The sequence below is a fragment of the Rutilus rutilus genome, assembly GCF_951802725.1.
Source record: "Rutilus rutilus genome assembly, chromosome: 1".
NCBI classification, from domain to species: Eukaryota; Metazoa; Chordata; class Actinopteri; order Cypriniformes; family Leuciscidae; genus Rutilus; species Rutilus rutilus.
Window position 1 is genome coordinate 9217427 of NC_140209.1, and position 12877 is coordinate 9230303.

Below are 12877 nucleotides of genomic sequence, written 5' to 3' on the forward strand. Positions count from 1 at the left end.
TGTGGGTCTGTGTATAGAGCATAGAATATGTTAATGGTTGCGACCTGTCAGCTCTTGATGCGTGGCCCGTCGCATGATGGAGAAATGTTTCAGATATCATGTGGCCAGTGGTGTCTACGTCAGCAGATGACATGAAATGGGAGATAGATGTCACGCAAAGACAGTTTCAAGACTACTTAGCATCAAGTATAGAGACTGACTCCCTTGTGTACTTCTTTGCTCTTGTGTTGAAAACGGAGACTCTGGGAACTATGGGATGCTGAGACAGCATTCATTTTTGGAGGGGAGAGTGTGGGGCTCATAATAACATTCCCTGTAATGCTACTGTTAATGCTTAGATAGAGAGAGTGCCCCCCCTATATGTCTTTATTTAATTTTATTTATTTAATTTTATTGTTCACTTAGTTCATATGCATTCTAAATTCTTGATGGGGTTAATACTAGAAATATGTTTAAGTCAATGTTTGTGCAAACGCATAATCTCTGCTTGGTTTATATTGAGTGATGCTCAAGCAGGCATGTCATGGCGATCCTACAGGAGAGGGGGCGCCCACGGAAGAGAGGTGCGGGCGTGGACTAGAAACAGAGGAAGAGAGTTTTAGTAGTTGTTGTGAACGCGAGCAGAGTTTTTGGTAGACTGCAAATAAATGCTGAGTTAATATAAGCAGTGAACAAGATTAAACGAACCCATCAAATCATGCACGTCTTGGAATTCATTCATTTCGACATGCAACACATCAACTTTCTGTAACCCATGAAGGACAGAGATCATGGCAAATCCACAGACTAACTCGTGAAAGATTGGTAAATGCAGTATTTGAAAAAGACAAGTGGCATGATGTGATTGGCTGCAAAAAAAAAAAAAAAAAAAAAAACCTGTTAATCTTTAAGGTTTAATACATTTAGATTGTATTAATTGTATTTATTAATTGTATTTATTAATTGTATTTATTTATTTATTTATTGTTTTATTTATTTTAAAGTTTTTATGGGATGGCATATAAAATACACCTATTATTTTTCATCAAAACAAACTGTGCTCCACCCAGTGTTATTCCATCCAGTTACATTTTAACACACATTGTGTGTTAAAAATCTACACAACGTGTAAAAACCATCAGCACACTCTGTGTTGTATTTAACACATCTCTTTTTACAGTGTGTAGACTTTAAGATCATGAACGCAACGTCTCTTTAAAAACAAATGTGTAGATAACGGCAACATTGCTGATCTCGTGCTGTACAACCACATCATAAAAACCTTTTAAAAGTCACCAATTAGACATTACACACTTGCTGAGATTAACAATACTGTATAATATTATTATATGATTATATTTTTCATATCACATGGCTATTCTTGCTGCTTCAAATGTGCAAAATAAACCCAAAGTTAGTGTAACCAGAGAAAAACTAATGTTAAAGAGTCAAGGGCCCAAATAAAGCTGACACTAATCGTGATTCTGGTGACTTCAAATAAAATATTCAATGAAACATCAAATTCTAAACATCTGTTAATTCTCAACAAGCACTTCTGTAGACATATGATAGAAATAAAGTCAATCTGGTGAGTAATAAACAGACTCACAGAGCGATCAAGTATCAGCACAGGAATCTCAACAATGATGACAAACCAAAAGCTTCATGCCGCAATGCATGCTGGGTCGAGCATAGTGCAAAACTCATCCATGACTCCCAGCATGCATTGTGGCATGAATCAATTATGCAGCTTAATATTCCTACTATTCTGACTATTTGCTTTTATTTTTTGCTGCTGTTTTTGTTGTGACTTTAGTTGTTTGTTTGTTTTTGTGATGTTCAGGGTTGAACTGTTTATATTACTATTTTGTTTACTGTTGTTGAGATTCATGAGCTGATTCCATGAAATCGTTCCGCACTGCTGGATAACACGATGTAGTTAAAAGAGACTGTAATAACTAAGAGCAAAAAATTATAAATGCACATCATCCATATATATGGGGCGCCGTTTGTAAAGCGGCTCACTCTGAAAATAACAGCAACATTTTGTCACATTTAGCTTCAAACAATGTTTAAAAAACTGGTATGAATTTTTGACGGTCACTTTTTAGCACATTTACAACAATATTTGTCAACTTAGAGATATTTTAAATAGTTAAATATAAATATTAAATGTTACACCTAAATGTTAAATGTTAAATCTAAATGTTAAATCTAAATCTAAATGTTAAATCTAAATCTAAATGCTAAATCTAAATGTTAAATCTAAATCTAAATGTTAAATCTAAATGTTAAATCTAAATCTAAATCTAAATCTAAATGCTAAATCTAAATCTAAATGTTAAATCTAAATCTAAACCTAAATGTTAAATCTAAATGTTAAATCTAAATCTAAATGTTAAATCTAAATCTAAATATTAAATATAAATGTTAAATCTAAATGTTGAATCTAAATGTTAAATCTAAATCTAAATGTTGAATCTAAATGTTTCGGGTGAAACTAAATATATAACTAATATGCAAATTCAAAATGCCGGTAACCGGAAGTGCCAAAATAAAAGCGCGAGGAGGTAAGTGTGTGTTTATAGCACGGTTTAGTGTCAAATAACGAATTAAAACCATCTCATCTGAGGAAATGGTCTCTTGGACATGGATTATCGTGATAATAACTACATAAAATAATAATCACGTTTGGAGAAACTGTATTTGTATATGATGACAGAGTGATGACATGACATCCAATCAAAGTGAGCCCCCTCGTGGCTGACTATTATACCTACAGGTCATAAGTCCCGCACTTTTTCATAAAAGTGACACTAGCCTACTCAAATACAGTTTCTACAACGTGTTAATTATTTTAGGTAGTTATTACGATAATCCATGTCCAAGAGAGGCCATTTCCTCGGATGAGATGGTTTTTATTCGTTATTTGACACTAAACCATGCTATAAACACACACTGACTTCCTCACGCTTTTATTTTGGCACTTCCTGTTACCGGCATTTTGAATTTGCATATTAGTTAAATATTTAGTTTTACCCGAAACATTTAGATTCAACATTTAGATTTAGATTTAGATTTAACATTTAGATTCAACATTTAGATTTAGATTTAACATTTAGATTTAGATTTAACATTTAGATTTAGATTTAACATTTAGATTTAGATTTAACATTTAGATTTAGATTTAGCATTTAGATTTAGATTTAACATTTAGATTTAACATTTAGATTTAGCATTTCGATTTAGATTTAACATTTAGATTTAGATTTAACATTTAGATTTAACATTTAGATTTAGCATTTAGATTTAACATTTAACATTTAGGTTTAACATTTAATATTTATATTTAACTATTTAAAATATCTCTAAGTTGACAAATATTGTTGTAAATGTGCTAAAAAGTGACAGTCAAAAATTCATACCAGTTTTTTAAACATTGTTTGAAGCTAAATGTGACAAAACGTTGCTGTTATTTTCAGCGTGAGCCGCTTTACAAACGGCGCCCCATACCATATACTCATAAAACTCACAATAGTGTGTAAAAGGTTTCAACACAATTCTGTGTGAGAGGAATAACACATTAGTTGAGTTGCAGGAAACACAAAATGTGTAGTCAATATATAAACACAGAGATGTGTTAAGAAACGACACAGATTCAGAGAAGATCAGCTCATCTGAGAGCTTTTGTGTGAAACTCTTCAACCACAGACCAACATCTCCTCTGTTCTCTTCAACATGTTCAGTAGATTCATGTGCAGCGTTCATGATCTTCTGCTGCAGGAGTTTAATCTTCTCCTTCATCTTGGGTAAAACCCTGACACTGAACTTATCAGTGATGTAACGACTGACTTCATCTCTGATGAATCTCTTGAAGTGATCTCTGGGTACATGAATACATGAATCTACTACATACATGAATCATGAATGTAGTTCATGTATTTGTTAAAATCCTCCTCTTCTGCCAGTGTCTTCAGGATGTGTTTCTCCAGATTTGATCTATTTGCAGGGGCGTAGAATTTAGTAGGGACGCTAGGGACGTGTCCCTACCAATATTCAGTGACACTGATATGTCCCTATCAATAATTTCGATCAAAACTTAAAATATATTTATATATAACCACTGTTGTCCGGTTGTGTCTTGTGGTTTTTATGTATTAGGCTTATTTTATTTAATCAGGAAATATTTTATTTAGATTAAAATCACAAGAGCGTTCTGAGAAAAATGCGCAATTCATGGTACACAAACGGTTAATATCGGAGTCCCTCCCTCTTAACACACATCGCTAAACTGATTGGCTTTGTTTTTTCTATCTAACTTGTGAGAGGCTCTGGTGTGAAGCGGTAATGCTCCTCCGAAGGAAACCTAGATGCGGTAAGCTAGGGAGAAATCAACAGTTCTGTGCACAAAAATGCGGGACAAATCAGTTTTGTATTACAATCGCGGGATAAGTGGCGAACAATCGTTAGTTTGACAATCGTTAGAGAGAGAGAGAGAGAGAGAGAGAGAGAGAGAGAGAGAGAGAGAGAGAGAGAGAGAGAGAGAGAGAGAGATTGTGTATGCTTAAGTGTGTGTGTGTAACACTACATTATAATAAAAAAAATAAAAATAAAAAAAAACACTACATTATAGGGACAAAATGTCACCACAAAAAAATGGCAATATCCAAAATACTTGTCCTTGTGGGGATTTATTTATTTATTTTTGGAAAACAGCTGAAAATGTAAAAATGCAGAAAGTTTTCTGTGATAGGCAGGGTTAGTGTAAGGGGGTATAATATACCGTTTGTACATTATAAAATCATTATGTCTGTAAAAAGTCCCCATAAAACATAAAAACACAACATTGCTTGGTCTTGTTGAAATGAGCTGTCCTCTCATTTCAACAAGACCAAGCAATGTTGTGTTTTTATGTTTTATGGGGACTTTTTACAGACATAATGATTTGTCTGTAAAAAGACAATGTTATGTTTTACAGACATGCCCATAGACAAAAGAAATATATTTGAAATATATTTTCAGGATATGTTTTGGAATATATGCAAATATTTGAAATTGGCCCAATAAATATATTTCATACTTATATTTAATATATTTTTGTTATATTTCAGAATATATTTCAATGTATTTTTTTCTGTATGGGTCCCCAAAAGTGTCAAAAATATATGTGGCATATATACCAAATACATTGAAATATATTCTGAAATATAACAAAAATATATGAAATATAAGTATGAAATATATTTATTGGGCCAATTTCAAATATTTGCATATATTCCAAAACATATCCTGAAAATATATTTCTTTTGTGTGTGGGTAATAAGGACTGTTTGATGAAGATGAAACCCTTGTCATCCCAGTCTCATCAGCTGAGGCTGAAAGAAGTTTCAGTGCTCTTAGGACACTGAAAACATGGCTCAGAACAAGTTTCACAAGTGACACTTAACAGTATTGCTGTGTGTCATGTCCAACAGGACAAACTGGACATTATTGATGTGAAACAAATATGCCAACAGTTCATTTCTGATAGTTCACTTTTAAATGAATATTCTGTCATCATTTACTCTCCCTCAAGTTGTTTCAAACCTGTATGCATTTCTTTCTTCTGCTGAACACAAAAGAAGATATTTTGAAGAATGTCAGTAACCAGTATTGAGGGGGGGGGGTTTCTACTATGGAAGTCAATGGGGTCCATCAACTGTCTGGTTACCGACATTCTTCAAAATATCTTCTTTTGTGTTCAGAAGAATAAAGAAATTCATACAGGTTTAAAACAACTTGAGGGAGAGTAAATGATGACAGAATGTTCAGTTTTGCGTGAACTATCCCTTTAATGACAGATGCATCTCGGCTTCAGGGGATGTCCCCGTCCCCACCAATTTCAAAATCAAACCTACGCCCTTGTCTATTTGCATTCAGTGATGGACAGTTTTCTCTCATTTCAAGAGTCAGATCTCTGGCAGTCTTCTTGTAGACGCTCTGCTCAATGGGCTCTTTCAGTTTCTGACTGATGATCTTACCAAAATTAGCAGCTGATGTTGCTCCATGACAGTATTTCTGGAAAATACTATAGTACTCTTCTCTCTTCTTCTCAACATATATTTGAGGATCATTTGCTTCTCTAAACTTTCTGTGTTGGTCAGTGATCGTCTCCTTTGATCTCTTAAAGATGGAATAAACCAAATCCATGAAGAATTCATTCTTGAACACATATTTTACTGATCCTTCCTGATGTTCTGTCACTCTTGCCTTGATGTAACCTGTGAGTTGTTGGATGTAACTGATGTTGTAGCCCATCTTTGAAATGTTAAATGACTGAATCATTCTGTCTGTCTGCTGAGCAACATCTGTGACTAATGATCTTATTTGGACTTCATCCTCTAAAGACAGATTTTGATTATATCCGAATGATTCTTTTATTACTGTTCTGTAAGTATTCACAGCCTTTTGCATCCAACCTTTTTGGCACTTTTTGAGAACAACACAATCTGAATAACTCTGCAAGGTGAAAATTTCCCTGCTCTCTCCCCAGCGATCTACAGGAGCACTTCCATAGATGTCACTGAGGATCTCTCTCACATCTCTCATTATGTCTATGTCTTTGATTGGAGGATTGTCTGTGATGATTGTTTTCATCCACTGTTCCCAAAACAAATCAAACTCTTTCTTCAGCGTTTCTTTATCATTTGCTTTTAGTTTCAAGGCAAGTTCTTTGCTCTTTTCATAGAGAGTATTTTCATGACGCGTCCTCTGAGCATCAATCTTTTTCTTCAGGTCTCGCTGCTGAAGAATCTCATTTAATCTCCTCTTTGTTTCTCTCACAATGTTATCCTGAACATCTTTGATTTTGATTTCAAACAATGTTTTCCACTGAATCAGTATATCTTTATCTGTGTCTCTCTCAATGAATTCTGCCATAGATTTTTTCACTTCTTCACTTGTCTTCTTCAGTTCTCTTTGAAGATCAGTTTCCTTAACCTCATCAACCTCTTCATATTCTATTCTGTTGTGTAGTTTGTTCTCAGTTTTCATCATGGCACTGCGAAGACTCCAGGACCACTTGCAGTATTCAGTCTCCAGTCTCCTGTAGGCTGAAATCTCCAGTCTATGCATCATTTCATCACATATCTGTTTTTCCTTCTCTCTTCTTTTCTCATCTTCTTCTCTTATCTCTCTCTTTGTCATAATTCTGTCGTTCTTCCTCCATCATCATCTTCATTCTCTCTTTCTCTCTGATTATTCCCTCCATTTCACTCTTCAGTCTCTGAATCTGTTCATCACAAATCTGTGTTTCTCTCTCTCTTCTTTTCTCATCTTCTTCTCTTCTCGTCTTTGCCTCCAGTTTCTGCTGGTCCCATTCCTCTCGTTCTCTTCTCATCTGGATTTTATATCGTTCTTCTCTTTCTGTATATTCAAAGTCTCTTCTCTTTCTCTCTTTTTCCTGATTCTGTCGTTCATTCTGTATTCTGTTCATCAGACTGTCTATTTCTGTGTTGTATGTGATCTTAAGTTTTTCCTTTTCTTGCTTCATTTCCTTTATTTCATCTTTAAACATCTCTTGTTCTTTCTTCATTTCATCTCGCATCTGCACCTCCTGTTCCTTCATTTCTCTTTTATATCGTTCTTCTCTCTCTTTCAATTCTTCTTCACTTCTCTTTCTCTCTTTCTCTTGATTCAGTCTTTCTTCCTCCATCATCTTCATTCTCTCTTTCTCTACTTTATGTTTCATCAGTTCTTCTCTTTCTCTGCTCATTTGCTCCACTCTCTCCATCAGGATCTTCATCTTCTTTTCTTCGGCTTCATGATTAGACTGAAGATCTTCTTTCTCTTTCATTAATGTTTTATATCGTTCTTCTCTTTTTATATATTCCTCTTCTCTATTCTTCCTCTCATTCTCTATTCTGTTCATCAGTCTGTCTATATCTGTGTCATATTTCATGAGCAGGTTTTCTTTTTCTTTCATCAGTTGCTCTATTTTATTTTTAAATGTCGCTCGTTCTCTCATCATTTCTTCTTCTAGTTTCTTCATCACTTCTTCTCTTTCTCTGACTCTGTCCATCAGGATCTTAATCTGTTGTTCTTGTCTTTCTCTCTCCATCTGTCTGAACATCTTACACGTGTAGAAACTCCCCCCGTTTGCTTTCACCATGTTGTCTATCTTCTCCAGTAGATCAGACACCTGTGTTCGGTCTCCAGGCTGATTATTGTTCAACACATGATATCTGTTTCCACACGCTTCAATCAGCTTCATCAGAGCAGATCCAGGTTTCCCCAAACACTGTTCAATAGTTTTGTCCTTCAGATCATCTCCTCCGGTGAAGAGCACCATGGTGAACATTAAAGATTTCTCACCAAATGTCTCTTGGATGATCTTCACTGTTGTGGCTTCTTCTTGAGTGAATCGTTGTCCTAAATTGAGCACAATGATGAACACATGTGGTCCAGGCAGGATCATGGAGATGCAGTTGCTGATTTCTCTCTGTATCTCCTCATTAGTGAGTTCAGTATCAAACAGTCCTGGAGTGTCGATCACAGTAACGTGTCGGCTGTTGTTTTCAGATGATTCTCTTTGACTCTCTTTAGTCACGGACTCTTGAGAGGTTTCTGCTGTAAACGCTTCTCTTCCTAAGATGGTGTTTCCTGTTGCACTCTTCCCAACTCCTGTTTTTCCCAGCAGCACAATCCTCAGATCATCTTCACTCTCTGTTGAACCTGTAAAAGAGGAAATTTTTAAAGCCTAAAAAGTTTACAAAGTTTACGAAGTGTACAGTTTGTGCTATAGTTTAGAGTAATATTGTTACCCCCACCACGCAATGGCCAATCAGATGCATTTAAGATATAATCCACACACCGCTCAAAACTGAGTTTTTGTTCAGTGCTGAATTTTGTATTCTGGCTAATCCTCTAATTATAACAAACATTGTTATGAAAGATTCATTGTGCATCACAGGCTTTGTGAGATCGAGATGACCTGAGATGTCAGCTAGGGATTATTAACATTGCATGCATTCTGACATGCCAAACCATGCACACAGTAGTCTGCTTGCTTTAATGCTAAATTAACATAAACATGAAGACAGATTTAATAACAAGTAATTCATCAGGAACATTTATGCTGGGATGTGTAGGTTGTGGCTAGGCGACACGTAACTTGAAACTATTTCATACCTTCGGGAGAAGGTAACATATTTTAGCTAAAGCAGGACTGAAAAATCTGTCTCAACATCAACCTCGAGAGGGACAGACGAGAGTGAAGTTTCCTAAAGCCTGGAACACACCAAGCCGACGCCGACGAACTAGCGCTGATGAAAGCCGACTGTGTCGTCTGCGTGTAAATGAGACAACCGTCTATTTTTGCAGATATATTCGTCATTCAAAAAGGGAAACCGACGCTGCCGGCTGCAGATACACAAACCGTAAACAAAGCAGTGCGTGCTTACCGTTTTGAATATCAAACCTGCTAAACACTTTCTTTATTCCACTCCTCTCGTGTTAATATTTAAATATGCGCCAAGGAACACTCAGGTAAGATGACATATCATTAGAACAGCTTTCTATCTGTACCGTTTTGACTTTGCTCGCTGTTTTGCTATTATTCTCGTGCACTGCCTGTTCACTAAGCTGAACAGCCAATCAGATTTCCCTCTTTCACAGACGGCCCGACGCCGATTCAACATGTCGAATCGGCCGTTACAAAGCCGACGAGGAGCCGCTTGGTGTGTTCCAGGCTTAAGAGGAAAATGCTTGCAATGCACGCATACGGCCCTTCAAAGACTGAGCTTGCTCATACTCATAGCTCCTCACCCATACACATAACGCACATATCATGTGGTGTCAGAAAATGCTGACACTGATGAACACACATTTTAAAATTTTAAATGTGTCTCTAGTGAGTCGATTTTCTTCTTCATCTCTTCAAATTGCAGCAGTTTTTTCAGCTGCGCCTCCAAAAATGTTTTGTGGAGAAAAACTCTCCTCTGTTTTCTTCCACCATCTTCTCGACGTTCTCCATCAATGTGGACACTTGTGTGGTGGGACCAAAATATTGTTGTCGTCCTCCATCAATGACAGACTGTGTTTCTCCATTGAGCTCTGCTGTCTGATGCTCTGATTTCTGCTTTATGAGGATCATGATGTGTTTGTTGATTCTGGAGCCGAATATCCTCTGGATCTCATCCATTTCTGCTTTATCTTCATTATTGAGTGGAGCTTCAGGAACTGTGAGGAGGAAAACGTCTCGGGTTACGTATGTAACCCTTGTTCCCTGAGAAAGGGAACGAGACACTGCGTCGGTGACGACACTAGGGGAACGCCCTTCAGCGTAGCGCGTCTGAATTTATGAATGAAACCGAATCCAATCCTATTGGCGTTGCGTGATGACGTAGCGTGTGACGGCATAGGCGGATGTATACAAAAGCACGCCGGCACACAGAAATGTCAGCTTTTGCTATGAAGCAAGTGCTCCAGGCGGGGTGAGGTGTGGCGAACCGACGCAGTGTCTCGTTCCCTTTCTCAGGGAACAAGGGTTACATACGTAACCCGAGACGTTCCCTTTCGAGGGAACTCGAACTGCGTCGGTGACGACACTAGGGGAACGAGATACCCACTATACCACAACGAACCCCGCTCATCCTAGTGTGAAGCTGTCTTCAGGGCACACTTAGGACGAAAGCACTCGTGCACCGGGTGTAGAGGGAAGGTCCAGACTGTAAAACCTCATGAATGTGTGCGGAGTGGCCCAGCCAGCCGCCTCACATATGTCATGGATAGAAACCCCTGAAAGAAGGGCTCTAGAGGACGCCATGCCTCTGGTGGAGTGAGCCCTCACGGCCATAGGTGAAGGCAATTGCGCACCTGATAGGCCAGGGAAATAGTCTGAACGATCCAGTTACTGATGGTCTGTTTAGAGGCGGGAAGCCCCTTCTTGGAGGACCCGAAACACACCAGCAACTGGTCCGCCTTCCTCCATTGTGAAGACCTCTGAACATAAATGTCTAATGCTCTGACAGGGCAGAGCAAGTGAAGTCTTCCATCCTCTGCCGTCACATGAGGTGGGGGATGAAACGCCTGCAGAACCGTAGACCTAGCCATATTGGTTGGCACCTTAGGGACATAGCCCAAACTGGGGTGCAGGATGGCCTTGACTCTCCCAGGAGCAAACTCCAGGCACTGAGGAGATACCGAGAGTGCCTGGAGATCTCCCACCCTCTTAAGAGAGGTGATGGCAAGGAGAAAAGCCATCTTGAGAGTCAGGTTCTTGGCCTCAGCCGACTCCAGCGGCTCGAAGGGGGCCTCAGCCAACGCTTCGAGGACCACTGCCAGGTCCCAGGTGGGAACCCTGGTGCGAGTCGCAGGTCTCATCCTCCAGGCTCCCCGTAGGAAGCGTACGACCAGCTGATGCCTCCCCAGAGGCCCGTCACTCAGAGGAGCGTGGAAAGCCGCAATGGCAGCCACATAAACCTTGAGTGTGGATGGGGTAAGTCCAGCAGAAAAGCGGTCATGGAGAAACTCCAGCACTGAAGCCACCGGGCAGTTAACTGGGTCCAATCCACGCTCTCTGCACCAAATGGAAAAAACATTCCACTTCAGGCCGTACAACTTCCTCGTGGAGGGAGCTCTGGAACTGAGAATAGTCTCAACTACTCCTGTAGATAGGCCGGCTTCTAGGTACTGTGCCCCCTCAAGGGCCAGACCCACAGTTTCCACAGCTCGGGCCGAGGGTGGAGAACTGAGCCCCCTGCCTGGGACAGCAGGTCCCTCCTCAGAGGGATCTGCCATGGCTGGCCTGCCAGGAGTGATATGATATCCGAGAACCATACTCGGGCCGGCCACAACGGGGCTACTAATAGTAGACTGACACCGTCTCGACGGACCCTTTCCAGAACTCCCGGGAGCAGAGCGATCGGGGGAAAAGCATACAGACGTAGCCTCGGCCACGTCTGTACCATGGCATCCAACCCCAGCGGAGCTGGATGCGTGAGAGAGAACCACAGGGGACAGTGTGTCGTCTCTCGAGACGCAAATAAGTCCACTTCCACCGGGCCGAACCTCTCGCATATCAACTCCACCGTCTCGGGGTGGAGTCTCCATTCCCCGGGCCTCAGCCCCTGCCTTGACAGGACGTCTGCTCCCTGATTCTGGTCCCCCGGGACATACACCGCCCTGAGAGACGATAGTCTCCGCTGGGACCACAGGAGGATCTGATGCGCCAGTCTGCACAGAGGGCGCGACCTCAGACCCCCCTGGCGGTTCAAATAAGACACCACCGACATGTTGTCGGTTCTCACAAGGACATGGCGACCGTGGAGGTCTGGCAGGAAGCTCCTCAGAGCCCGGAACACCGCCAACATTTCTAGGCAATTTATGTGCCAAGAGGAATGATGGTCCTGCCAGAGACCTCTCGCAAAGCGGCCGTCCATGACCGCGCCCCAGCCCGTGAGGGAGGCGTCTGTCGAAATCGTAATTCGGCGACATAACGCTCCCAACTTGGGACCTTGGGACAGAAACCAAGGTTTCTTCCACTTTGATAGGGAACGAAGGCATCTGCGCGTAACCCTTATCATGCGGAAAGGATTTCCCCTCGGGGAAAACCCCTTGGCTTTCAACCACCACTGCAGGGCTCTCATGTGCAGAAGGCCAGAAGGAATCACGCTGGACGCTGCTGCCATGAGACCCAACACTCTCTGGAAGTGTTTCACTGTGATGGTGTGGCCTAGCTTCACCCTGTTTAGTGTGGTCAATATGGACTCGATACGTGCAGGAGACATTTGTGCCTGCATCGTTGTCGAGTCCCATACCACCCCCAAGAACGTCGTCCGTTGGGCGGGTGTCAACACGCTCTTTTTCGTGTTGAGCCTCAACCCCAAGTGCTGAATATGGCCAAGGACGACATCTCGAT

The 12877-nt window shown here is 40.3% G+C and overlaps 1 protein-coding gene across 1 annotated transcript; it reads right to left on the minus strand.

Moving 5' to 3' along the window:
- Nucleotides 1-7132: 7132 nt before the first annotated feature.
- On the minus strand, nt 7133-10783 carry LOC311304045 (uncharacterized protein; the record flags this gene model as incomplete). The annotated part of the gene is made up of 3 exons (XM_084430868.1): nt 7133-8691; nt 10018-10197; nt 10663-10783. The coding sequence occupies 3 exons, from the start codon at nt 10781-10783 to the stop codon at nt 7133-7135; spliced, it is 1860 nt and encodes a 619-aa protein (XP_084286994.1).
- Between the last annotated feature and the right edge of the window lie 2094 nt (nt 10784-12877).